The following is a 27,610-nucleotide window of genomic DNA, read 5'->3' as shown; positions in this document are numbered from 1 at the left end:
GAAAATGAAACTTTAAACATTCTATTTCTATCTTTGTTATTGTTTAACACAAAACAAATATAATTCCTAATTTTATCCCTCTACTTTATTAAGTTAGTGTCTTTACTTTAATTTTTCAAAATTTGATCATCATACTTTAAATCTGATAAGTTAGCCCAATTGACAACGCTATTGACCCTTAATATTAAATTGTTGATCTAGGAATAAACAGTTATGTAATTAATTAAAAAAATATATTTCAACAATTTATATGCAATAAACTAACAAAAATCAGTTGTTAAAGTTTATATATTTTCCAATAACTAAACTAACTTCTTAATTATCCTAAAATACGGTAATCAAATTCGAATACATTAAAGGAAAAAGACTAATTTTTTGAATTTTTGTAAAATAAAATAATGTAATTTATAATTAAATAAAAAAATTAAACTTATGTAACCTAAAAACATTATGAATAAAATCATATCAAATATTTAAGACAATGAAATTTTAAATTTGAATTTGATTGGTAAATTCTTATGTAACGAATCAAATAAACTTAACTAGCAAAACATGAACAAGGCTATATGCACAAATTGGGTTAACTAAGAGTTTTGTTTTATGTTTGATATTTAGAATCAAGAAAGCATTGTTCTTTCCATCTTTTTAACTGGTGATAATATATATACATAAGAATTATGTGAATGCTTATTGGATAATGTGTAATATTGCAAAAATTAAATTGGTAGTCAAATTGGTCAAATCGTTGATTTTCGGTTCAGTCAGTTGACTGCCAATTCAATTATAAAAATTTAAAAATGGAAAAAATGAAAATTCAACAATAAAATTAGAAAAATTAAGAAAAATAGAAAAAAAACACAAATAAAAATATTAGAAATATTAACATTCACGGTATAAATTATAACAAAAAATTAAATATTTTAACTAGATTTAATCCAATTAAATTTATTTTAAATTTGTTCAATCGGTTCTTAGTGGTTCAACTAATTTTTTCTGATTTTGGTATCAAATGAAAATTGACTGCCAATAACCTAAAGAAGCTAGTGGTTAAGAGCTTTGTGTTAGCATTTGAGGTCCAAGGTTCAAGTCCTTGCAATGACACTCCCTCCCTCAATTTGTAATGTGCCAAAAAAAGAATTGATTGGACCGTCGGTTCTTGGCACCTATATTTGACCCAAGTCTATTCTAGGCTTATCCTTATTTTTTTTTAAATTCTTTTTAAAAGTATATATTATTTTTAATTTAATATTTACTTTTATGATTTTTTGGTTAATTTCTTTATTAAATTTAAACATATACTTTAATATTTACATTATAATATTATATATTTAATTTAATTTCATATAAATTACATACTATATAAATGTATATGATAAAATAGAACCGGTTAGGCTCGAGCCTTTTAATGTTGGAGCCTAAACTCAATTCATTTTGAACAAGCCTAATTTTTTGCCTAAATTCATTTTTCTAGTTGAATAGTCTGATCCTTGAACAAGTTTATCTCCAAAAAATTTCGTGAAAGGCACATAATTAGAAACTAGAATTTTTCACAAATGTCATACTCAGTTTCTAATAAGTCCGGAATCTGGGAGGATTTGGGAGTTAATTGAATAAAATAATAAATCGACGGGCTCTATTGGAAAACTTGGAAATTCTTGTGGCAGATTAGTAATTAGTTGAGTTTCAATTCTAGTTCAATTAGGATGGAACTAACTGGGTCCTTACTAGGAGAAAAAATAATTGTCGATGGATGGCGTAATAGGGGCTTTGATAACCGTGCGAGAAGGGTTATATATTGGTGAGTAGCCTTATTCAGAGGAGGAAAAATCCTTCCAAATTCCGTTTATATTTTCTTCTGAGTCGTCTTCTTTGGTTGCTCCAAAGAAGAGAAAGTTAAGGAAAGCTTTGCATGGGGCGGTAAATGTGAGACTCGAGTATGAAAAGTAGAAAATCTATTAAGGTGGTAAGCTCCTAAGTCTCTCTGTACTTGTGAATTAGAGGAAAAGAGAAGTAAGGATTCTTGAAAAGAAGCTTTTATAAATATGGATTTGAAGTTTTAAGGTTTGAACACTTTTGATTTAACCAATATGTGTTGTCATACTTAACTTCCAGGACGAAGGAGGCTCTGGCGTTTGGACAAACTAATCTGGCGAGGACGAATGATTTAAGGTAAGTTTCTGTATTCCATTCAGGAGTTTGTTTGTGTTGTTTTGCTCGAACGTCTGCTATGAGTTCTGTTTGAATTCCATGGTTGTGTATGATCATAGTGAATGAGTATGCTATGCATGCTTAAAGTTGTAAAAATATATGGATGCTTGCAAGTATGTTCTCTGGGTGCCAAATGTGATTGTGTAATGATGTATTGATAAGTGGCGTACTATACGTTATAGTGATAAGTGTAACATTCTGCATGAAATGCGCATGTTTATAATATGCGTGAAATGTTCTAGTTTATGATATGATATATTAAAAAATACGAAACAAGTGTAGTATAATTATGTTAGAGATTAATGACTTTTTTTCGAATGAATAATAGATCGTATCATAGAATGTTAAATATAAATGATAAATCAATATGAGTTGGAGAAATGTCAACATTTACGAGTTTTTGCCTATATAACTTGTGTATAGTAATCCTCTCATTGCCGACAACACCACCCAACTTTTACACTTCGTTTGTAATCACTAAAACTTGATTGACAAAATGGGGTTTAGATTTGCTCAAGGGCTTGTTCTACTGCAGGCTATTGCTTGCGTAGTGGAAGTAAGCTTGGCTAACAAGGGTTGGGATTCCCATACTTATCCCTACAATCATAGCAGTGCCCCCAAAAGGTTCACTGTTGGGGGATCACAGCATTGGCAATTTGGGCTCAACTACACCGACTGGTCACTCAAAACCGCTCCCTTCTACTTCAATGACACTCTTGGTAATTCATAAGTTAAAATCCCAACACTCTTATGTCTGAATTATGTTGTTTATGTTGATGTGATGGTTGGAAAATTGGCAGTGTTCAAATATGATCCACCAAGCAACACCACGTTTCCTCACGGTGTCTCATTGCTACCCAACCTCAGGAGCTTCCTTAACTGCGACTTGAAGAAAGCTAAGCTGATCGCCAACCAAACTCAAGGTGGCGGAAATGGGTTTGAGTTTGTTTTGAAGAAGAAGAATAAGAAGAAGCCCTACTACTTCGTTTGTGGTGAGCGTAATGGCTTTCACTGCAAGGTTGGGATTATGAAATTCGCTGTGGCGCCGCTCCTCCGTCCTCGGCCCTTCTGATGGAACACCACCAGAATCCAGGGAAGACGCAGTGCCTGCCTTTATTATGTTCTGTATCATTTTATTCACAATAATATTAGAGATTGGAATTCAGTAATCCGTTCATGTTTCTTCTTTCTACCTAATATGTCGTAATTTGCTTTATGCGATAGTTTTCGTGCAAAGAAAGCATGTTTACTATTTTTGCTAAATTTATCTCTTGTTTGGGATTTTACTGTTCTATAACTTCTTTTGGTCTCAAATTTGCTCCATTGTGATTCTTTCGACACTGTTGAGCTCTAAGGTAGCATATAAATTTATACAAATACTCAAACATTCCTTAACTAATTGTATTGGTCTATGTTACCCCAAGTTTTAAGGTGTGGGTATTTTAGGAGTATAAGCAATTTTTTACGGCATGTAACATCACTTTGCTGGCACCATAAATATTCCAGTCTGTCCAGATACTATAGACAATAAAATTTTAATTTAATAAGCACAACAACCCCCTCTAAAGCAGTACAATAGGAGAACATAGAATTAAATTTTAATTTCTTAATTTATAGAAATTTCCTCTACTTAGTATTTAATTTTTTTTAGTACTTTAGGCATTTGTCTAATTGGCACAGTATTGGTGATCAATAATATTATGACACGTGGCAGTCTCACATTTTGACACTTGACAAAAAAATAAAATTTATAAAAAAAAATATATTTTGCCACATATTGAAATGTGAAACTACCACGTGTCACTATGATATTGGTCGGCATTGCACGTCAGCGTATTTTAACAGTGTTTGTCAATACCTAAAAAAAGTGTCAAATTACTTACGGTTTTTAAGTTTAGATCTCAGATAAATCCAAAAAAGAAGTATCAAATAAGTATAAATTATTAAGTTCAAGTAGCTCTATATACATTGACCCAAATTTAAATAATTTAAATGGAGATGAAGCACTTAAATCCAAAATCAATTATAGGTTAATTTATATATTTTATAATACCAGGTTTTAAGGGAGTCATTTTTTATGTTATTTTAATATATATTTTCAATTTCTTAGAATTAAATAGGGTTATAATAGATTTTTAATATGTTAGAATTCATATTTATATATTATATAAAATCAACTTTCTGATGGAGCCATAGGAGTTAATTGGGATATTTTAAATAGTACAGAAAAATAATTCAGACTTTAGGATTTAATAAGGGTTATTTAGAAATTTTGCAAAATAGTTACTTAGTTTATTTATAAATCTTATTATATTTTAGTTATTTTATTTATAAATAAATCTATTTTTACATAATTATTTTTTTCTTTTTTAATTAATTATGTATAGGTGAAAAAAAATCAAGAACATTTTGGTTCAAAATGAATTAAGTTTACATTTTATGAATTTAAACCAAACTATTTATATGCATTATTTGAATATTATGCTTTATTTTTTTTATTGTTTGGAAGTTACTATTATTTAAGTTCTTTTTGAGTGAAAAATTTATTTCACTTTGTTTTTCTTCCATTTTCACCATTGTCTGTACATAAATATCAAAGTTTATTTTTTATTATCGATGAGAATTATGATTTTCCTCACTAAAGTAGTTATAGATCCTATGGAAAAAAGGAAAGACGAAGCGATATTTAAAATTTTAACCACAAAAATATTCACTTGAAGGTTTATCCTCAATCTTATTCTAAAGTTCATTCTCTAAATATTTCAACTATGCTGATATAATATGAATTATACTTCTACCATGATAGTTTTTCAATTTTTTATGATTTATTTTAAATTTTGCAAGCCCAAATATGTGGCATGCTAGCCTATATCAAGTCATTAATGTTTGGTTGTTCCTTCACTCATATATATATTAATCCCATCCTTCACAACCATTCAACAAGTGAATCGTTATGTTTATACACATATAGTATAACCTGATCAATTATACTACCAATGGCTATAGACACACAACAAAATGACACATTTAAAATCTACTTTGGCTATAGGTACACAGCAAAAGATTACAGATGAAACCTGCCAATAGTCGTGGAAGCACAACATACTCACAAATAAAAGCTATCAGAGGATTGTGAATGCACAGCAAAATGACGCAATTGGAATATGCTTTGGTTGTGGGTGCACAACAAACATTTAAATGTAGATATACTATCGTTACTTCCTCCGGTCATATTGACCCAACCTATGCAATGCAGTATAGTCAATTTAATACATCCATATATTGTAATATTTAACGTTCTAATACATGGAAAACAGGTAGCAAAGTCAAACTCTTTAATTATTTAGATTGACAATAATTTAGGGCATGTCTGTCATACAATTTCAAACACATATATATACAAGGTAACATATACTATTTATAGTTAACGCAAATATTCATAGATGCAAATAAATATCGCATTAATGTAATCATTCATGGATTCTAGTATGCCATATATCATCGGGGACCTAATTGTATAATTCAATTCACTAAAAATAAATTGAAACCTATTCAGGGACTAAACTGATCAAAACATAAAATTGTGGGCCAAAACTTTAAATTCTTGGTTTCAGGGGACACACGACCATGTGATTGGACCGTGTGGCTAGGCTGTGTGAGAGACTGTGGCCATGTGACATTTGAAATTTCAACCTATAGGAAAGAGATGGCCGTGTGGGAGGCTGTGTAAAGGGTCATAAGCTGTGTGAAGTCGAACATCCTAGGGTTTTAGGGGTGACATGGTCGTGTGTGAGGCCATGTAGTCTACACGGTGACCTACACGCCCGTGTGGTAAGCCATGTGATCTGGGTTGAGTTTGATTTTGCCTCGATTTTCTCGTAAAAGAACACACACCTGACTTTTGGGGTCTTGTACGATGATCCTCACGTCCAATTCTGATTCGGGTCACCTACAATGAGTCTTTCAATCGACAAAAAATGCAAGAATTAATATCAACTTTCAAAATTTACTAAATTTATCAAGATTTTTGGGAAAGTTTGTAAAAGATTCGTAATCTATTTGAAAGATTGACAAGAACGATATTTATTCCAGAATTCTAAGGTTCTACGAAGTTATAAATAAGAGTGCTTATCGATCTTGGGTCGTTAGAAACGGAATCCGACGGTGTTACACTAAAACAATATGAAAAATGGATTGAACTGGGTGAAATTCAGGTTAATATGAAAAAAGATGATAGATTAAATTTTTTGCATTTTTAGTAATCTCATGAAGACTTTATTTATTTTAAAAAATGTAATAGGAAAATAAATAAAAATAATGTGATGGAGAAAAAATGGGGAAGACGGAAAGCCAAAAGTCTTCAAAAAAAAAACAATAATATTCTATCTATTTGTGACATTTTTATGAGATATTTATGACATTATCAATATGTGATTTTTTATTCATGGTATTGTAAGTTATAACTTTTTTTTTAAAACCCTAAAAACGTTTTTTTATAACTTAAATTAGCCTATTAATGATTTAAGATTGTTTTGATTTACAATGCTTCTTTTTCGATAGAGTCTTGTTTTGTGTTTTGAGTTTATATTTTGTTAGGTTTTGTAAAATAGGCTTAATTTAGTTTAACTCATTTTCTTGCCATCTATCAACTTTTTCTTCTAGCTCCGAAGGTAGGACATCTTTGGTGATGTCAATTTTGTACAGTGGGTAATGAATCCATGTTGTTAGAGATATGAACAAAAAATGGCGTTTTATTTGTAAGAATATCACTTTCTGGAATATCTTCTACTTTGATCCTTACACATTCAAAGCTTTCTTCTTTATATTTTACATTGCGCTTATGTATTTGGTTTCTATCTATATCTTAATCATATGTACTTGGTTTTTCTCTATAAATAATATTTCTTTTAATAATACTACACTTTTCTAGTTCTTTTATTGTAAGCTATCTGATGCGTCGTTAACTAACTAAAAATTTGACTAAGATAAGTGCACCTATCAATTAATAGTACAGCTACGGTAAACAAAATATTATTCCCATGATGGCTAAAAGTACTAGTAATTATCGTCTTTCTATTATTTAACCGATAAATTCGAGTGGTTGATTAAAACTAAAATTAACTAAATTAATTAACTAATGAACACGACAAGGAACAAAACAAGAAAATAACCAATTAACAACCAAGAAGCAAAACAATATCCAGGAAAGAATTCACCTAGACTTCATCTGTCACTACAATCTAAATTACGCAATTTCTTTACTTAGTATCTTAATTCGTAAAAATCTCTAAAGTATGCTAATATCTCTTTCGAGAGTAAGAGCAACTATTTACTTAGTATCTTAATTCGTAAAAATCTCTAAAGTATGCTAATATCTCTTTCGAGAGTAAGAGCAACTAACTCTTGGCTGATTAATTGAAATTTCTTTCTAATTAAAACTCATATTATCACATTAACTCAAGCTATGGATTCCCCTATTAGATTTCACTCTAATCCGATAGATTTATGTCGTCCTATTTCTAGGATTGCATGCAATTCCACTCAACCACTCAATTACGCTAGATCTACTCTTAAACAGTGCCTATTCCTCCTCTGATTTAAGCACATCAAACAAGTATCAATAACCTAGAAATATCAAACCAAGAATTAAGCACACATAATTGAGAACAAGATCTAAGTATTTATTGCTTAAAATAAAAATCAAGCAACAGAGTACATCATAGGGTTAATTCCTCTAGGTATTTAGAAAATTAGTTCATACTTGAAAATAAAAACATCCAAGATACAGTCTAACCAAAAGAAATAAAAAAACTCATGATAATCTCCAAAGAAATCAATTGGAAGTCTTCAATTTTGACGGAAATCTGCTTCAGAATCAGCTTCAATGATGTTTTTCGAGTTGTTTTCTTGAGTATTCTATGACAATTCTCTCATATATTCTTATTTTTGTTATATATACGTCTTAAAATGCCCGAAAAACTTGAAAATCGTGTTTTCCAATAATACAGAGTGTCAATTCGCGAAATCAATACAGCCTGCCACATGGCCGTGTGATAGTCCGTATGGCTCACACGGTCGTGTGGAAGGGATCAGCCCGTGTGGCTTATGTACCCTACTCTGATTTACCGTTTTTCTCTCCTTTTGCTTCCAAATACTCTCGTAAGTATAAAACATGAATTTAAAATATTAGGAGTATAAAACTCACCATTGACATCGAATAATCACCCAAAAACACATTAAGAATGAGATTAAAACATGTTACCTTTAGCACTTATCACTATCATGATCTATTTGTTTATTGTTATTATTTATTGATATATTTTTTCAACATTTATAATATATTTTTTAGTGAAATGTATTAATCTTAAATATACTTTTTCGTTTTCTTTTTTGTTTCTGTTTTATCTTTTTCAAAATTTTATATTCGATAAAAGAAACACAAGAAAAGAACCGAGAAGCTATTTTTACATGATATCCTCTCACTCTTTTTTTTCTTCTTTTTTAACATCTCCTCAAAAAAATTGTTTGTCCACTTCCTCTCTTTCTCTTTTTCACTTTTAACTTATTTTTTTTCTTTTAATACACATTAAATATGAATCATAAATTTTTGAACTTAGTTATTATTTTACACTTAAAATTATATATAGATTATTATTTATAATTAAATTTTTTTTATTTAGGTAACTCAATCACATAAAAGAATTATTATATATTTGATGTAGTCAAATACATTTTATATATTATTTTGAATTATGAAATTTAATTTTTATGCAATATTAATTTATAATTTCAAATATTGCAGTTGTATAAGAATTAAAATTTTATATTAAAAACGTCTTAAATTGACTTTAATTTAAGATGTAATATTGTGATGAAAACTATTTTTTAATTAAACTTTTAAATATGATTTTGAACGTATTAATTATTATTGATTTAATTTATGTTTTATACAAAACCTATAATTTTTAAACATAAAAATAAAAGCATACATTATTAGAGGAAGACAATGATTTGGAAGCAATAGAACTTTTCCCCACGTAAGAAAATATCTCGCGAAATTTATGAAGATTGAATTAGATCTCAACAGGGGATCGGTGTTTTACTATCAGTCACAAGTTTTGTCTTGTACACAGTACTCGTACTGAAAATTATAATCAAGGATTACTCTATCAGCCACCATTTACTTCAGAGATTCCTCCTAAAACATTTTTCAACTACAAGGGTTCACTATCTTCCCACGAATTAATGAATTATGTAGTTTTTTTTTTACAGAAACAGATAACAAATTAATCTTCATAAGTTCTCATTTTATTATTGCTAATGTTAGAATTAAGTTCTCATTTTCTTTAGTAGTTAAAAACATTTAAAAGCATTTTTTTATAGGGATTAATGTCAATTTATTTTCTCATAGATGAACGAGATTCATGTGAATTGATGAGCTAATTTATTAATAATTTTACATTATATTACCATTTAACATTTTTCATGATATATTAAAAAGTAATAATGATTCTCTTATTATTCTTTTTTTTTGTGCATTTCTAATTAATCTTAATTTAACAAACTATAAAAATTTCCAATGAGTGGAACCGGTTGATGATATAAATAGTGGCGGAGTTAGAAATTTACTTTGTCAAATTATATATATAAGATGTTTAAAAATTAATTAAAAATAGCACTCAAAGGAATCACAGTGAGAGCATAGGCATACATTTATAATTTAATTTAACGATTTTAGATATGGTTGTAACAAGTTGGTCATGAGGCTAATTACATAACCTGATGTTAAATAAAGAAGGGCAGCAAGTGGAGGATGACAATTGTAGGAGGACAATGTATTCAATTTCAAGCCAGATGGGTTTAATGGTTAGAAAAGGAGAAGAAATTTGAAATGCACTTGAGCTCTCTACGCATAAACTCCACTCCGATTGGCGACTGATGGATTGTCACAATCAAATGGCTGTAAAACCCATCACTTTGGTGAATGATGGCAGCCATCTGATGCATTGAATAATGATGTCTTGAGATTTTGCTTGTCTCTCAAAATGAAGTTACCACTATTTTATCATATGCCAAACTCAACACATTTCTGTTTCACTAACACAAGATTAATCATATAATCTGCTGTTAAACCGTCATTATTACATCACATAAACGTGAGTGCGCGCGTAGTTGTGTCAGCCTAAGATCGTATGTTACTTTTGACTTTTGCAATCTATTTTAGGTCAATTTGCAAATTTGTAGTGGAGGAGAGAAAACACAATTTTATTTTATGCAAACTAACACTGTTCATCCATTCATATCGGTTAATCAAAAGAGGTTTTACCATTTCTTTCACCAACCCACTATCCTGCCTGTCGGATTATTATAATATCTTCTTTTTTTTAATAAAATCTGAATGGTTTTGATTGATGGTGAGTTCGGGAAGGTAGTGCAACCCAAGTGAAAATTTAAGGTTTGAAAGAAAATTTTGCACAACTGTGTTAAGATTTTAGTATAGGTAGGTAATTATGTAATGATTTTGAACAAAGAATTAATGGAATGTCGGAAATATGAAAAGAGGAGGAACAAGCGTCATAGTGGATAGGAGACGACTTGGGGTAACCTTGAGTTCCTTGAAGCACCTTCCCTATCACATTTTCCAGGCCTATGTTGAAAAAAGGGTCAATTGAATTCGGCAAATTAGCACCATGGAATTATGGTTTTCTTCATCATTTTCAAAACTCTCTTTCCTCTATATAAACCAATGCCGGTCATCCTCTCAATCTCAGAATCATTCAACTTTTACTATCTCCTAACTTCATCACTTGATCATAAACATGCGTTTTGCAGGTTCCACAAGACTCGTCATAATGATGGTGGCTTCCCTATGGGGAATGAGCATTGCCAACATGGATTGGGGCTCTGGTTATAACCACACCAACTGGGGCTGGGGCTGGGGACCCTACCATCCCCCTAATCAGACACAAGGCCCCAACAAGATCAATGTGGGCGGATCAGAAAACTGGCACTTCGGCTTCAACTACACTGAATGGGCATTCCAAAATGGTCCTTTCTACTTCAACGATACACTAGGTGAGTCATTATTAAACGCGACTTTTCTCCCTTTCTTTTCTCTCATACGATCCATATTTAATGTAAACATGATGGCTGCCCAGTGTTCAAATATGATCCACCAAGCAACAACACGTTTCCACACAGCGTTTACTTGCTGCCAAATCTGTGGAGTTTCCTGACTTGTGACTTAAGAAGAGCAAAGATGATTGCTAGTCCCACACAAGGAGGCGGCGACGGCTTCCACTTTGTGCTCAATCGATGGAGGCCCTATTACTTTGCTTGCGGTGAACGTAACGGTTTTCATTGCAAGGTTGGTCGTATGAGGTTTATGGTAGTACCACTTTTCCGTTGGAACCATTGATCCATTGAGACGATAGCATGGAAGACAGACGGTACTGCTTTATATATATATGCTGAAGTCTTTAGACTTTAGTGAACGATTTGGCTTGAAATCGTCGTTTGTTAGTTTTGGCTTTATACTCAGTTTTGACTCAAATATCTCCGAGGCTTATACATAATTCGGACTATGGTGATAACCAGAATTTACAGAACACATGTTCAATTATAGTCAATAAGTTATTAATTATCATCAATAGACAGACTTTATAAATTTAGATCTAACATTTTCTTATATGGGCGAAGCCAGAAAATTGTTTTAGGGGCTGAAATTAAATTATAATTTTTATAATAGTAAAAATACAATTTCACCATTTTAATACCTTCTATCTTTATAATTTTTAAAGGATTAAATCAAATTTTTATCATTTTTAGGGGGATAAAGTACAATTTTACTTTTACTAATTTAAAATTTTAAAAATTTCAAAAGACGTAAATGAAAATTTTTCCATTTTAAGGGACCAGGACCCCTGCCAACCCCTGATTTCGCCCCTGTTTATATCATACTGCAACACTAAAATAGCTTTACATAAATTTATAATTAGTATATTAATAATTCGATGTCAAATTTTGAATAAATTAAGATCACTTAGCGATATATTTTATGTAAAATATTCAAAGATGAAACATATATTTCAAACTATTTCATCGTTTCATGTTTTTGGTGGTATATATATAATATATAATATATATTTGCAATGGAGTTTCTCATACTAGTAATTTATGCGACTATTCAAGTGTTAACTGGCACTGTATTAATAAATAAAACATGAAGAAATTAAACTTTGAAGGAAAAATCTACTATTGTGGGTTAAATTCAGTTTTTTGGCTGTAAGTCAATATAAATTGACCAATTTGTTGGCTTATTGACTTTTCAAGCACCGACAGAGAGCTAGAAATTTAAATTATATATTAATATAAATTTATTATTGTATTATTTTTAATAAAAATAAATTAAAAATTTATCATCTTAAAAAGTGATTGTATTAATTTTTAATTTCAAACTTTTTGAAAAACTCTATTGATAGGGGCAAGAAAGGGCTTGCCTCTTCGCACGTCGTCGGCATCGATGATTTATCACTTTCGTCCACCTCCTCCCTGAGATGTGTCAAGTCGAACTTACCACATCTTCGTTGGATATTTTAGGTCTGAACTAAATATTGGCTCTAACGCCATTTAAGTTGTATGGTTGGTTGTTGGTGATGGGAGTATGGAAATTAATAAGTTAAAACTTGCTATTATATTTTGTAATTGTATTTTAATTTTGTTATTTTCGGTATTTGTAATTTTAGAATTTGAAATTTTAGTCTTAATCAAATGACAACTATTAAATCACTAAATTTTGTTATTTTTAACATTTAATATATCAAACATGTTATCATATGTATAATGATATATCTGTTTATTATTTTCATATATTACTCATAAAAATCAATTAATAGATTTAACGAATCTCGTTTGCATTAACACTAAAATTTTGTTACTCAATAGGAACATGCCGAACAATAAATTTTCTTTTGGACTAATTTATTACTCACGTGTAAAACTAAATAATCATCGCATGTTTATTACTACAGTTGTACATGTAATTTTATTAAATATTAACCTTCTTTCGGACCAACCAATATTAACATAACTTAAGTTACATGTACATAACCTTTTATATTTATTTTTCTGGGTGAAAATAATCTTTTATATTTTAAAACAAATTAATTTACACAATAGAGGTCACTTTGATGACTTATTGCTTCGATTATTTTTTTTTTGTGAAAAGAAATAAAACTAAATCAAGTTACAAAAATTAACTTACCCCCCTAGCGAGGAGTCCTCATATTAGCATAAATCATAAGTACTATGGCGAGCTAGTTTAACTAGTCTATCCGTATCCTAATTATCTTCTCTAGAGATGTGACCAATTTGCCAATGACTAAAGTGCCTCAACAGGTGATGAATTCTTCGAACCAAAGCAGAATTAGATTCATTTGCTATCTTCTCATGAATAACTTGGACTCTCTCAAGATTATCAGTTTGAATCAAAACTCTATTATAACTACGGTCTATTAAGAGAGTCAAGCCATTCAAAATGCCCGTCAGCATCAAAAATAGAACAATTCCCTAAATATCTGTTGAATCCCAAAATCCACTTTCCATCTCGAGTTTTCACTATTCCCCCTGCTGCAGCAAACCTACCTTCATTCCAAACAGACCCATCCGTATTTAAACAAACCCAATTACCGCCTAATTGGGGCCATAAATTCAACCTTGGGATGTGGTCGCAACATTACTATTTAGAGAAGTGTATTGTTTTGCCTAGCTATACGATACCTTAATAATTCCAGTCTCAATCCAGGTAACGTTCTGAAATATGAAAGAGCTGTGGTTCTTCCAAAATCAGCAAGCGATAACCCTGAAAAGACTTTGCCACTCCGCTTCTGATGGTTCTGCAAGTTTAGAACTAGCCAATCCTATAGACTGTTGATATAAAAGCCGGTATGCCAATCAATTGGAATTAAACTATTCAAATATATAAACTTACCATTATATTTTGAAATTTTCCATAAAACATAAAGATCAAAAAGTGAAATTTCTAATCATGCTACAATTTTGAAATAACTCAAAATCTTCAATCAAAAATTGAAAATATTAATCTCTTGACTAATTTTAATATTTAATATATCATTCGAAACATAAAATTCAAAAGGTATTAAAATAGATTATCAAAATTAAAAAATTGATTCTAATGGTCGTATACATTATTACAATTGAAGAATAACAGAAAACCAACTTTCATGAATATTCATCGATTAAAATTGAAAGAAGATTAAATTTAGAGAGTCAACAAATGTGTGAATATTCAAAATATACATGCTTACAATTTCTTTAAAATATATATAATAATCTACTTTTTTTTAAAAACAGCCTGCGTTCAGTTACCATATGAATGCACTTCCAAACCAAATCTAATTCTCTTTTCATTTTCGTTTATTATTTGAGGACCATAACTCTAATATATAATTTTTATATTAACTTAACCTTAATCAAATTAGCTCATTTTTAATTTTGGACTAACCTTTTATAATAATAAATAATAACATATAATTAATCTTATTATATATGTGGTGTTCATATTTTTTCCAATACAAAAGATGAATGAAATTTTTTATTTCTAAATTTGAAAATTAAATCTAACTTGATATAAATTAGCTCTAATTTAGTATTTGATTTTTTTTGCTCACAATAATTTTAAATTTTGATAATTTTTTTTAAATTTAATCAAGAATTTGAATTATATTAAAGTGTGGTGATGTTACCCTCTTAATTTTTATCACGCCCTCATTTTAAAATTAGAAAAAATTATATAAAATATAAAAGTACAAAAATTACATTTGTTTTTAATTTATAAATGATAATGTGATTCAATCTCGTAAAAAACTCCAATTTCGAAAGTAATGTAATGTACTTGCGTACCAAATGTAAGTCCATGTGAAATTATTATTAACTGCATTCTCGACTTCATAGAGTCAAAAAAGGCGGCAAAGGTCAATAAGATAGCATTGAATATTATTTACATTGACCACGTTGCAGACAATGATAGCTACCTTGAACGGCCGTAATCAAAATTATGAAATAATTAAAATTTCTCGAGCCGAAATCAGAACAAATTTTGTAGGAGTTAGATAAAATTTTAATTTTTATAATTTATACCTTTGTAATTTTTAAAAAATTAAATTAAATTTTTATAATATTAAAAAGGTCAAAATATAATATTATATTTATTAATTTAAAATTTAAAAAAATTAAAAGTTTAAATAGTAATTTTTTATTTTAGGGGTCAACGTCCCTAGATTTGCCTCTTGACACTAGATAACGTTAAGTTGAAGGTAAATATTTGAAAATTGAATGCTAACAAAAGAAATTAACTTCTAGAACGTAGAACCTTAAAGTCAACATCTACGGGTGTGAATAGTTAAGAAGAAATTGTAAAATATGTTAACAGGAAATTAAGCAGAAGTCAATTCTAATGGGTGAAATCCGATACAAGGACAAACTTTATATTTAGTTTATTAACTTTTTTTTTTATGGAATTGGATTAAATAAACATAAAATATATATCTAAGTTCAGCATTCACGAATATGAAATCTATACAACATAAGATAATATCTATATAATGATAGCAAAATTAACAACCAATAAATTGACAATAGATAATATATTAACAAATATAATTATGTGATGCACATATATGTAAGGATGCAAGAGGATGAAATGTGTAACCGTCCAACTTTTAGTGATATCGAAAAATGTTGTTTTAAAACCCTATTATTAGTAAATTAAGTTTAGGGACTAAATTATAAAATTTCAATCGCTATAGAATTTAAATTGACCAAAGACTTGTTGCCCGGGTTGGATTTCGGGCTGGGCTAGTCTCGTATGGGCCCAATGATCAGGCCCATTAGGATTTAATTTTGAAATTGTTTTAGCCCATTTTAAATTTTTTAAATATTAATAAAATAGCCATAATGAAATTTTGAAAAAATAAAAAAATATATAAATTACATTTTGGCCCTGTACTTTTCTAAATTACATTTCAACCCCTGAACTTTTTGAAATTACATTTCAACCCCTAAACTCTCTCAAATTTACACTTATACCCCTAAAATTTTCTAAATTTCATTTGGGCTCCTAAACTTTCTATAAATTATATTTTAGCCCCATATTTTCCTAAAATTACATTTTTGCCCCAAAAACTTTGCACATTCTACAATTCAGTCCTTCTGGGCATGACAAGACTCCCCCCAACCAGCATTCTTGCGTGCCCCGCTTGCCACGCCTGCCACCCCCAATGCATGGCCTTCCTCCTCCCTAGCCACCTGAAGACAAAGGAAAAGAAGACAAAAAATGGTAAGATTAATAGAAGAAAATTGAAGAGAAGGGGGGTTCTTAATTTCAAAAAAAAAAACAGCAGAGAAAGTTCAAAAAAATAAAAACAGCAGCAAGCCAAAAGACTCTGGCCACCGTCGCGCCACCACCATCGTTGCTCCACCACCGAAACCAAATCAAAAGCCAAGCAAGCATAAGCAAAAAAAAACAGCAAACAAGAAACAACAAAAAAAACAGCAAAGAAGAAAAAGGAGAGAGAGGAGCACCGACCATCGCACCACCGAGCCGAGGACGAGCACGAACGGCGGCCTGAAGGAGGCGACGGCTTGGGGCTAAGGTACGGCCCGAAGAAGAAGAAGAAGAAAAAGAAAAAGAAAGAAGGAAAAAGAGAGAAGAAAAAGAGAAAGAAAAAAAGAAAAAAGAAAAATATCACAGTCGGGTCAACCCGACCCGACCCGACCCGCAAAATTGACCCAACCCACAGCACCCAACAACCCAACAGCAGTAGCAGGCCAGCCCCAAAAAAAAACCAAAACAGAAAAAAGAAGCAGCAGAAAAAAGAAAGAAAGAAAGAAGCAGAAGAAAGAAGCAGCCCAAATGCAGGCCCAGCGCAGCAGCAGGCCCAGAAGGCCCCCAGCCCAGTGCAGCAGCAGCCCCCAGGCCTAGCAGCAGCCCAACAGGCTAGCCCAGTCCAGAAAAAAAAAGAAAAAAAGAGAGGAAAAAAGAAGATAAAAGAAGAAAAAAGAAAAAAAGGGTTTTAATTTGTGTAACCCATTCGGCGAAGCTCGTATTTCAGACATTTCCGGTAATTTTATTTATTTCATTTTTAATTTAATGCATGTATTTTTATGCCATTTCGTTTTAATATTATTGATATTTTTATGCACTTTTATATTTTTTGTATTTATGTTTTTAATTTAATTCAATTTAATTTAATTTTAAATAATTTTAATAAATAAGGCAACGAATCGATTTAACATTAAATCGATGATTTCATCGCTATGTTGGGTGAATATCACCGGTTTATGTTAAATACGATACGTCCTTTTAAAAATTGTAAATATTCAAAAAATTTCGTGTTTTCAAAAATCCTGGTGTTTCAAAAAATTTTGTGTTCTCAAAAATTCCGATGATCAAAATTTTTTTTTTTCGTTTTCAAAAAAATTCCCTGTTCAACAAATTTTGTGTTTTCGTGTTTTCAAAAATTTTCGTGTTTTAAAAATCTTCGTGTTTTCAAAAATTCTAGCATTTCAAAAATTTTCGTGTTTTTAAAAAAAATTACGTGTTTTCACAAATTTTCATGTTTCACAAATTCTCGTGTTTTCAAAAACTCCGGTGTTTCAAATTTTTCATGTTTTCAAAAATTCTCGCGTTTAAAAAAAAATTTGTGTTTCAAAATATTCTCGTATTTCAATTTTTGTTTTTTAAATCGTGTTTCAAAAAAATGTCGTGTTTTAAAAATTTTCGTGTTTCTAAAATTTCCCTGTTTTAAAAATTCCCGTGTTTCAAAAAAATGTCGTGTTTTAAAAATTTTTGTTTTTCTAAAAATTTTCGTGTTTCTAAAATTTTCGTGTTTACAAATTCTCGTGTTTTCAAAAATTCTCGTGTTTTAAAAAAAACTTTCGTTTTAAAAAAGAAATACTGCGCTTCAAAATTCTCGTGTTTTTTTTAAAAAAAATGTTCTCGTATTTCAATCGGATCACGACTAAATATTAAATGGAACTCGTAAATTAAGACAACATGCGTTTAACGAGATACCAATTTTGGGCGTCGCGAGGGTGCTAATACCTTCCTCGCGCGTAACCGACTCCCGGACCCTAATTTTCTCTGGATTTTGACGTGGAGCTAAAATTGTCTCTTTTTAGAAAAGTTTTTAAAAAAATTCTTCTAAAAAAAGATTTTATTCGGTGTCCGATCACACCTAAAAAAAGATCGGTGGCGACTCATTTTTCAAATAAAATCGAGATTCGATTTTCAAGTTTTCAATAATTACTTTGAGTAGCGCCCGTGCCCGAAATTTTTAGGTCGCTACAGCTGGCGACTCTACTGGGGATATTTTTGAGAGTCGAGTCTGAAGTTAAACGCATGTTGTCAAAATTTTCAAATTTTCTTGTTCAAATTAATTTTTAATCGTGATCCTTGAATTTTGTTTTGAAAAGTCATGCATTTGCATTCGGGTTTTAAATTAATATTCTAACTTGTTTTATTTTTCCCATTTTTTTTCAGCTCTAAGTTTTACGGTTTTTCTAGTTTTTTTTTAGTAAAAATAAAAATAAAAAGGTTTGCGAGTTTCTCTCCACACACCGTGCACTTGCATTCTTGCATAACATGAGCTCTCTACCCGGGCTCCGTCCTTTTAAGTGGAAGTAAACGCTACGCCTTCGTGAGTTAACTCGTCCCTCCGCAAAGGCTAGTAAATTACTTCCGGGTTACATATGACTTATGCTTTCGTGAGTTAACTTGTCCCTCCGGATAGGCATAAGTAAATGTAATCCCTCGAATTGAGCTCGCAAGCCCATGACGGGTGATAACCGAAGCTCCATACTAACCTTAGTAGGTGACAGTATGGACAATTCGAGTACCTCTCTAGAACTGAAACCGCATATAGTGAACCGTACGAGCCACCCAATTAGAGCCATGCCGAACCTCCGTCCGTTGAATAGTCACCAAAATAAGTACACGGGAGAAACGCCTCTTACCTTTTATTTCTTTTACATTTACATTTATTTGCCAATGAATTGAGTCTGTTTAATAAATTGGGTTGGATAGATTGTCTGATGATATGTGGGGTAGGTTTTTGTAAAGCATGTTGGGGCAAAAAAAAAGCGGGTTTGTTCCACCAAATTGCATGATTGAATAGCTTAATTTGTTAAATTTTCCATAGTCTTTATTTTTCTTTTTTCTTCTATTTATATCTGTTGTGATTGCTAACTAAGTTTATTTGTCTTAATTTTCTTTTTCGTCATGCATCATAGGCATTTTATTAGGAAGGTGTTGATTAGAGATTGGTTGCCAAAAACGGGTTTCTGATGAATGAGTCAATTACGCAAATAACCGAGATAAATGTCGTAGTCCAAGACTAGTCTTTGAGAACCCAAAAAGCAAAAGGGGGACAGTTTGAAGGAAGGATACACCTCTGATCTTCCCGAGCGTGTGACTTCGAATACTCGTCAGAATGATCTCGAAGACTTGACTGGGATTTGGAGGCAGTGAGACTCAGATACTAGAGGCATCTTCACTAAAAAGTACAGAGATATAGCTCACTTGATAGCAATCAATGTGAACGAGCAGTTGATCCAAGCCATGGTTCGATTCTGGGACCTAGCCTATCAGTGTTTCGCTTTCAATCAGGAAGATATGACTCTGACCATAGAAGAGTATGCTTCCCTGCTTCGCATCGACAATGTGCAACTCAACAAGATATATATGAATGAGTCTAAACCGATGAACTTCAAGAAAAAGCTAATGAAGTTGACAAGGATGACTGATACATGGGCTGAAGTTTAGTCAATGAAATTCGCTAGGGTGCTATGCAAATTGTGCAATTATCAGATGAGGCCGAAGTTCTCAGTTGCCAATTATCTCTAAGCCAAAAATCAAGTATGTCGGAATTCTTAGGACGAGTGAAGAAACAAGGCGATGTGGCCAGGGAATTTGTGTAACTGTTGAGTCCAAGATGGAAAAATGTTTTGTAATGAGCTCTTTTGATTAATGAGACGCCAAAATATGGGGCTATCTTGAAATCAACACCAAATTCTTGTATATTTATTCATGACTAACATTCACTTGTCATTCATTCATTCATTCATGTATTGCATGTACATATCACCCTAACCATTCACTAAGGTTAAGACCACGTAATCCAAAGTTGCGACACTACAAGTTTGGAATCACGTCGTCCTTACAGGACACGTCTAAGAACTAGAGCTATGGATGCTGAACTCAATGAGAGTGATACAATTGAGGATGTTTCAGTGATACGCTCTTGTCCCCTAAGATTTTTTTGAACAATTGAACTGCTGTGGACCTTCTTGTAGTTTCTAAATCCTCTCCAGAATAATGCTCAATGTTACTTCTCTATTTATTTTGTGTGCCCCTAAATAGTGGGATTCCTTTTGTAAGAGCTTATGTTTGCTCTTTATCATTTCAATGAACATTAATGAAGATGCATTTTGTTATGGTCTTTTCATTTTTATTAGTTTCATAATTACCCCCATCTCTTCATATCATTTCTCTCCATGTATCTCATTCCATAACATTACGTGTGTTGATTCTAATACTTTGATGCTCCTCAATAGTTTTCTTTCCCATTCACCTTTCAGGTGCTCAGATATCCACGGCATGAACAATCCCGTTACAAGTCCTAAAATCAATTTTGAGAAGGCTTTTTGTTTAGGAGAATTCGAAGCCGAAGAAGATGTTGAAAATTACGTCCCGCCTTTTGACTTATTAAGAATGGTTGAACAAGAGGAGAAACAGATCCTACCCCATCAAGAATCTGTTGAGGTAGTAAACTTGGGGAATGAAGAAAAGAAACAAAAAGTGAAGATTGGGACTTCCATTTCAGAAAACACAAGGCAAGATTTGATCGCCTTACTCCATGAGTACAAGGATGTGTTTGCCTGGTCTTATCAGGATATGCCAGGATTGAACACGGATATTGTGGTCCACAAGCTCCCACTGAAACCAGAATGTAAACCTGTTCAACAGAAGCTAAGAAGGATGAGACCCGAAATGCTGTTGAAGATAAAAGAAGAAGTCAAGAAACAATTTGACGCTGGCTTCCTACAAGTCTCCAAGTATCCAGAGTGGGTAGCTAACATAGTCCCGGTACCAAAGAAAGATGGCAAGGTGCAAATGTACGTGGATTATCGTGATCTAAATCAAGCAAGCCCCAAGGATAATTTTCTTCTACCACACATCGATACTTTGGTTGATAATACGGCAAAGCATTCTTTATTTTCTTTTATGGATGGTTTCTCAGGTTATAATCAGATAAAGATGACTCCCGAGGACATGGAGAAAACTACATTCATAACAATATGGGGAACCTTCTGCTATAAGGTAATGCCATTCGGACTAAAGAATGCTGGGGCAACGTATCAGAGAGCTATGGTAACGTTGTTCCATGATATGATGCACAAAGAAATAGAAGTTTATGTCGATGATATGATTGCCAAATCTCGGGAAGAAAGAGAGCACGTTGGGAGTCTTCGAAAGCTATTTGAAAGATTAAGAAAGTTCCAGTTAAAGCTTAACCCGGCCAAATGTACGTTTGGGGCTACCTCTGGAAAATTGCTAGGTTTCATTGTCAGTGAGAGAGGTATCGAGGTTGATCCAGACAAGATAAAAGCTATACAAGAACTGCCTCCCCCGCGCACACAGAAAGAAGTCAGAGGATTTTTAGGAAGGTTGAATTACATTGCTCGATTCATTGCTCAACTTACTAATCAGTGCGACCCAATTTTTCGACTCCTTCGAAAACATAATCCGGGAGAATGGAACGAGGAGTGCCAAGTGGCCTTCGACAAGATAAAATAGTACTTATCTAATCCTCCGATACTAGTACCGCCGACCCCTGGAAAACCCTTAATATTGTACTTGACCGTGTTTGAGAACTCAATGGGTTGCGTACTTGGACAACATGATGAGTCGGGGAAAAGAGAAAAGGCGATTTACTACCTCAGCAAAAAGTTCATAGAATAGGAGGCAAAGTACCCTTCAATTGAGAAGTTTTGTTGCGCATTGATTTAGACGATTCGAAGGCTCAGACAATACATGTTGTATCATACGACATGGTTAATTTCAAAACTGGACCTAATAAAGTACATGATGGAGTCACCTGCACTCTCAGAGAGAATGGCCCAATGGCAGATCCTATTGACTGAGTATGACATTGTATATGTGAGCCAAAAGTCGATAAAAGGAAGCGCAATAGCTGACTTCTTGGCAAGTCGAACAACAGAGGAATACGAGCATTTGAGATTTGATTTCCCAGATGAAGATTTGATGTGCATTTCAGAAAAAAAGAGTGAGTCATCAAAAGAGAAATCATGGAAGATGAGCTTTGATGGTGCATCAAATGCATTGGGGCATGGGATCGGAGCAGTCTTAGTGTCGCCGGAAGGGGATCATTACCTGCTCACTGCTAAATTGAATTTCTTCTGTACCAATAACATAGCAGAGTACGAAGCTTGCGTCATGGGACTTCGTGCAGCTATCGAGAGGAAAATTGAAATCTTAGAGGTACACGGAGACTCGGCATTAGTCATTTATCAAATCTGTGGAGATTAGGAAGTAAGGGATTCGAAACTAGTCAAATATCGCGATCTCGTTGCAAAACTGATCAAGGAGTTCTATGAAGTGACTTTTAACTACTTTTCATGAGAAGAGAATTATCAGGAAGATGACTGAGGCATATAAAGATTGGCAGGAGAAGCTACAATTTGCTTTGTACACGTACCGCACCTCTGTGCGAACATCTACGGGGGCAACTCCTTTTTCTCTAGTCTACGAAATGGAGGCCGTTCTGCCCATCGAAGTAGAGATCCCATCCCTGCGCGTCTTGATGGAGACAAATTTAGAAGAATCAAAGTGGGTTCGAGCTCAATATGATCAGCTAAACCTTATTGAAGGGAAACGCTTGAAGGCAATTTGTCATGAACAGATGAACCAGAAGAGAATGATCACAGCCCATGATAAAAGAGTACGGCCAAGAGAATTTCGCAAAGGAGAACTGGTACTAAAAAAGATCCTCCCAATACAAAAAGACTTTCGAGGGAAATAGTCACCAAATTTAGAAGGGCCATACGTTGTAAAAAATGCATTCTCAGGAGGGGCTCTGATTCTCACTGAGATGAATGGGAAAGAATTACCTAATCTAGTGAACTCAGATGCTGTGAAGAAATATTATGCTTAAAAAAACAACAAAAAAGAAAAAAGAACAGAAAAAACAGACAAAAAAAAACAAAAAGAAAAATCAAGATGAAAACCCGAAAAGGGCGTCTTGATAAACAAAAAATTTAGGATGAAAACTCGAAAGGGCGTCCTAATGAAATAAATTCGAGCTTAAAGGAGCAAGGTGATTTGGACGGGGAGTTGAATGACGAAGTCGCTATATTTGAAGCATTCTCAGAAGCTTGAAATCTTCTACACAAGAAACCGTGCTCGAAAAAGATCCAGGACGAAGAAACATGGAGAAGTTCATGCGTTGGATATCTAAAGCATTTATAGCCATTAGGATTCATTTTCCTTTCTTTGTGATGCTTTCTTTATTGAACTATTCCTTGTTAATTTTCTTTGTTGCTTTTGAAATAATTGAATGCGAGGTATTTCTTTCATGCCTACTTTACCATTTTTCATGCATCTCGTGTTTGATTCATTTAACTGATAAATGGAAAGATGACATACTCTAAACAAAAGGAATGTCGAGCATTACCTGGATGAGAATTTGATAAATACAAGGACCCTGAAGCAAGAACAAAGTTCAACGAGGGGACAAGAGGGTGATATACGAGGAAATGTGGGTCACTCAACAAACTTGGAGATGGGCACAAAACCTGAGAGAAAGTCAAGAATTGAGGAAATGAATGCGGATCCTCACGAAAATCAAAAGTGGGGCACGTGATAAACAGCCCAGGGTGCATGACATGATCATTTAGACACAAAAGCATTTAAGACAAACATGTGCATATCATAATAACATCATACATGACATATACATGTATACCAGTAGAGCAAGGAATACTGGGAGAAAGCCGCATAGAATTAATGAAGAAGAAGGCTTTTTAGTTTCACCAGATGTTTTTTCTGAAACCCTGTTTCTTTTAAAAAATATTTTTCAATTTCTGTTTTCAAAAATCAACTCATATTGCGAGAGGTGAGTTGAGCCTCGGGTCGCACGCTGAGGTATTTTAAATTTCTGTTTTTTCAAAAAAATCAACTCATATTGCGAGAGCTGAGTTGAGCCTCAGGTCACGCTGAGGTATTTCTTTTAAATTTCTGTTTTTCAAAAATCAACTCATAATGCGAGAAGTGAGTTGAGCCTCGGATTGCACGCTGAGGTATTTTAAATTTCTGTTTTTTCAAAAATCAACTCATATTACGAGAGGTGAGTTGAGCCTCGGGTCACGCTGAGGTATTTCTTTTAAATTTCTGTTTTTCAAAAATCAACTCATAATGCGAGAAGTGGGTTGAGCCTCGGGTCGCACGCTGAGGTATTTTAAATTTCTGTTTTTTCAAAAATCAACTCATATTGCAAGAGGTGAGTTGAGCCTCGGGTCGCACGCTGAGGTATTTTAAATTTCTGTTTTTTCAAAAATCAACTCATATTGCGAGAGGTGAGTTGAGCCTCGGGTCGCACGCTGAGGTATTTTTAAATTTTTGTTTTTCAAAAAATCAACTCATATTGCGAGAGGTGAGTTGAGCCTCGGGTCGCACGCTGAGGTATTTCTTTTAAATTTCTGTTTTTCAAAAAAAATCAACTCATATTGCCAGAAGTGAGTTGAGCCTCGGGTCATGCCGAGGTATTTCTTTCAAATTTTCGTTTTTCAAAAATCAACTCATAATACAGAGGTGAGTTGAGCCTCGGGTCATGTCGAGGTATTTCTTTTAAATTTTCGTTTTTCAAAAATCAACTCATAACACAGAGGTGAGTTGAGCCTCGGGTCATGCCGAGGTATTTCTTTCAAATTTTCGTTTTTCAAAAATCAACTCATAATACAGATGTGAGTTGAGCCTCGGGTCATGCCGAGGTATTTCTTTCAAATTTTCGTTTTTCAAAAATAAATTCATAATGCGAGAGGTGAGTTGAACCTCAGGTCACGCTGAGGTATTTTCAATTTATGTTTCTCTGTTTTTCAAAAAATCAACTCATATTGCGAGAAGTGAGTTGAGCCTCAGGTCGCACGCTGAGGTATTTCTTTTAAATTTCTCTTTTAAAAAAAATCAACTCATAATGTGAGAGGTGAGTTGAGCCTCGGGTCACGCTGAGGTATTTTCAATTTATGTTTCTCTGTTTTTCAAAAAAATCAACTCATATTGCGAGAAGTGAGTTGAGCCTCGGGTCGCACGCTGAGGAATTTCTTTTAAATTTCTTTTTTCAAAAAAATCAACTCATAATGTGAAAGGTGAGTTGAGCCTCGGGTCACGCTGAGGTATTTTCAATTTATGTTTCTCTGTTTTTCAAAAAAATCAACTCATATTGCGAGAAGTGAGTTGAGCCTCGGGTCGCACGCTGAGGAATTTCTTTTAAATTTCTTTTTTCAAAAAAATCAACTCATAATGTGAGAGGTGAGTTGAGCCTCGGGTCACGCTGAGGTATTTTCAATTTATGTTTCTCTGTTTTTCAAAAAAATTAACTCATATTGCGAGAAGTGAGTTGAGCCTCGAGTCGCACGCTGATGAATTTCTTTTAAATTTCTTTTTTCAAAAAATCAACTCATAATGTAAGAGGTGAGTTGAGCCTCGGGTCACGCTGAGGTATTTTCAATTTATGTTTCTCTGTTTTTCAAAAAAATCAACTCATATTCCGAGAAGTGAGTTGAGCTTCGGGTCGCACGCTGAGGTATTTCTTTTAAATTTCTTTTTCAAAAAAAATCAACTCATAATGCGAGAGATGGTTTGAGCCTCGGGTTACGCTGAGGTATTTTCAATATCTATTTTTCAAAGGTCAACTCACAATCTGAGAAGTCAGTTGAACTTCGGATCGCACACCAAGCTATTTTCAATTTCAGGCTTTTAAAAAATATAGACAAAAAATTGGACAATCGAGCAAAATTCAGTGCTTTTAAATCTTTGCTCTATCCCTGTTTCACAGAAATGAGCAAAGAGGGGCAGCTGTAATCACTGAATTTTGCCCGGGTTAGATTTCGAGCCGGGCTGGTCTCGTATGGGCCCAATGATCGGGCCCATTAGGATTTAATTTTGAAATTGTTTTAGCCCATTTTAAAATTTTTAAATATTAATAAAATAGCCATAATTAAATTTTGAAAAAATATAAAAAAATATAAATTACATTTTGGCCCCTGTACTTTTCTAAATTACATTTCAACCCCTAAACTTTTTGAAATTACATTTCAACCCCTAAACTCTCTCAAATTTACACTTATACCCCTAAAATTTTCTAAATTTCATTTGGGCCCCTAAACTTTCTATAAATTACATTTTAGCCCCATATTTTCCTAAAATTACGTTTTTGCCCCAAAAACTTTGCACATTCTACAATTCAGTCCTTCTGGGCATGACAAGACTGCCCCCAACCAGCATTCTTGCGTTCCCCGCTTGCCACGCCTGCCACCCCCAATGCATGGCCTTCCTCCTCCCTAGCCACCTGAAGACAAAGGAAAAGAAGACAAAAAATGGTAAGATTAATAGAAGAAAATTGAAGAGAAGGGGGGTTCTTAATTTCAAAAAAAAAGAAAAAAAAACAGCAGAGAAAGTTCAAAAAAATAAAAACAGCAGCAAGCCAAAAGACTCTGGCCACCGTCGCGCCACCACCATCGTTGCTCCACCACCAAAACCAAATCAAGAGCCAAGCAAGCATAAGCAAAAAACAGCAAACAAGAAACAACAAAAAAAACAGCAAAGAAGAAAAAGGAGAGAGAGGAGCACCGACCATCGCACCACTGAGCCGAGGACGAGCACGAACGGCGGCCTGAAGGAGGCGACGACTTGGGGCTAAGGTACGGCCCGAAGAAGAAGAAGAAAAAGAAAAAGAAAGAAGGAAAAAGAGAGAAGAAAAAGAGAAAGAAAAAAAGAAAAAAGGAAAAAAAAAAGAAAAATATCACAGTCGGGTCAACCCGACCCGACCCGCAAAATTGACCCGACCCACAGCACCCAACAACCCAACAGCAGTAGCAGGCCAGCCCAAAAAAAAACCAAAACAGAAAAAAGAAGCAGCAGAAAAAAGAAAGAAAGAAAGAAGAAGAAAGAAGCAGCCCAAATGTAGGCCCAGCGCAGCAGCAGGCCCAGCAGGCCCCAGGCCTAGTGCAGCAGCAGCCCCCAGGCCTAGCAGCAGCCCAACAGGCCAGCCCAGTCCAGAAAAAAAAGAAAAAAAGAGAGGAAAAA

The 27,610-nt window shown here is 33.1% G+C and overlaps 2 protein-coding genes across 2 annotated transcripts; both read left to right on the top strand.

Moving 5' to 3' along the window:
* The first annotated feature begins 2,434 nt into the window (after positions 1 to 2,434).
* Positions 2,435 to 3,522, top strand: LOC107956543 (uncharacterized). Its single transcript, XM_016892163.2, has 2 exons — positions 2,435 to 2,927; positions 3,009 to 3,522. The coding sequence occupies exons 1-2, from the start codon at positions 2,705 to 2,707 to the stop codon at positions 3,278 to 3,280; spliced, it is 495 nt and encodes a 164-aa protein (XP_016747652.1). The 5' UTR covers positions 2,435 to 2,704; the 3' UTR covers positions 3,281 to 3,522.
* A 7,267-nt stretch (positions 3,523 to 10,789) lies between these two features.
* LOC107956542 (uncharacterized) lies at positions 10,790 to 11,886 on the top strand. Its single transcript, XM_016892162.2, has 2 exons — positions 10,790 to 11,283; positions 11,367 to 11,886. Exons 1-2 carry the CDS (start codon positions 11,028 to 11,030, stop codon positions 11,624 to 11,626), a joined length of 516 nt encoding a protein of 171 aa, XP_016747651.1. The 5' UTR covers positions 10,790 to 11,027; the 3' UTR covers positions 11,627 to 11,886.
* The last annotated feature ends 15,724 nt before the right edge of the window (positions 11,887 to 27,610 follow it).

Source organism: Gossypium hirsutum, chromosome D12 (assembly GCF_007990345.1).
Source record: "Gossypium hirsutum isolate 1008001.06 chromosome D12, Gossypium_hirsutum_v2.1, whole genome shotgun sequence".
NCBI lineage: Eukaryota > Viridiplantae > Streptophyta > Magnoliopsida > Malvales > Malvaceae > Gossypium > Gossypium hirsutum.
Note: the sequence above shows the minus strand (reverse complement) of the source record. Positions and strands in the feature narration are given on the sequence as shown.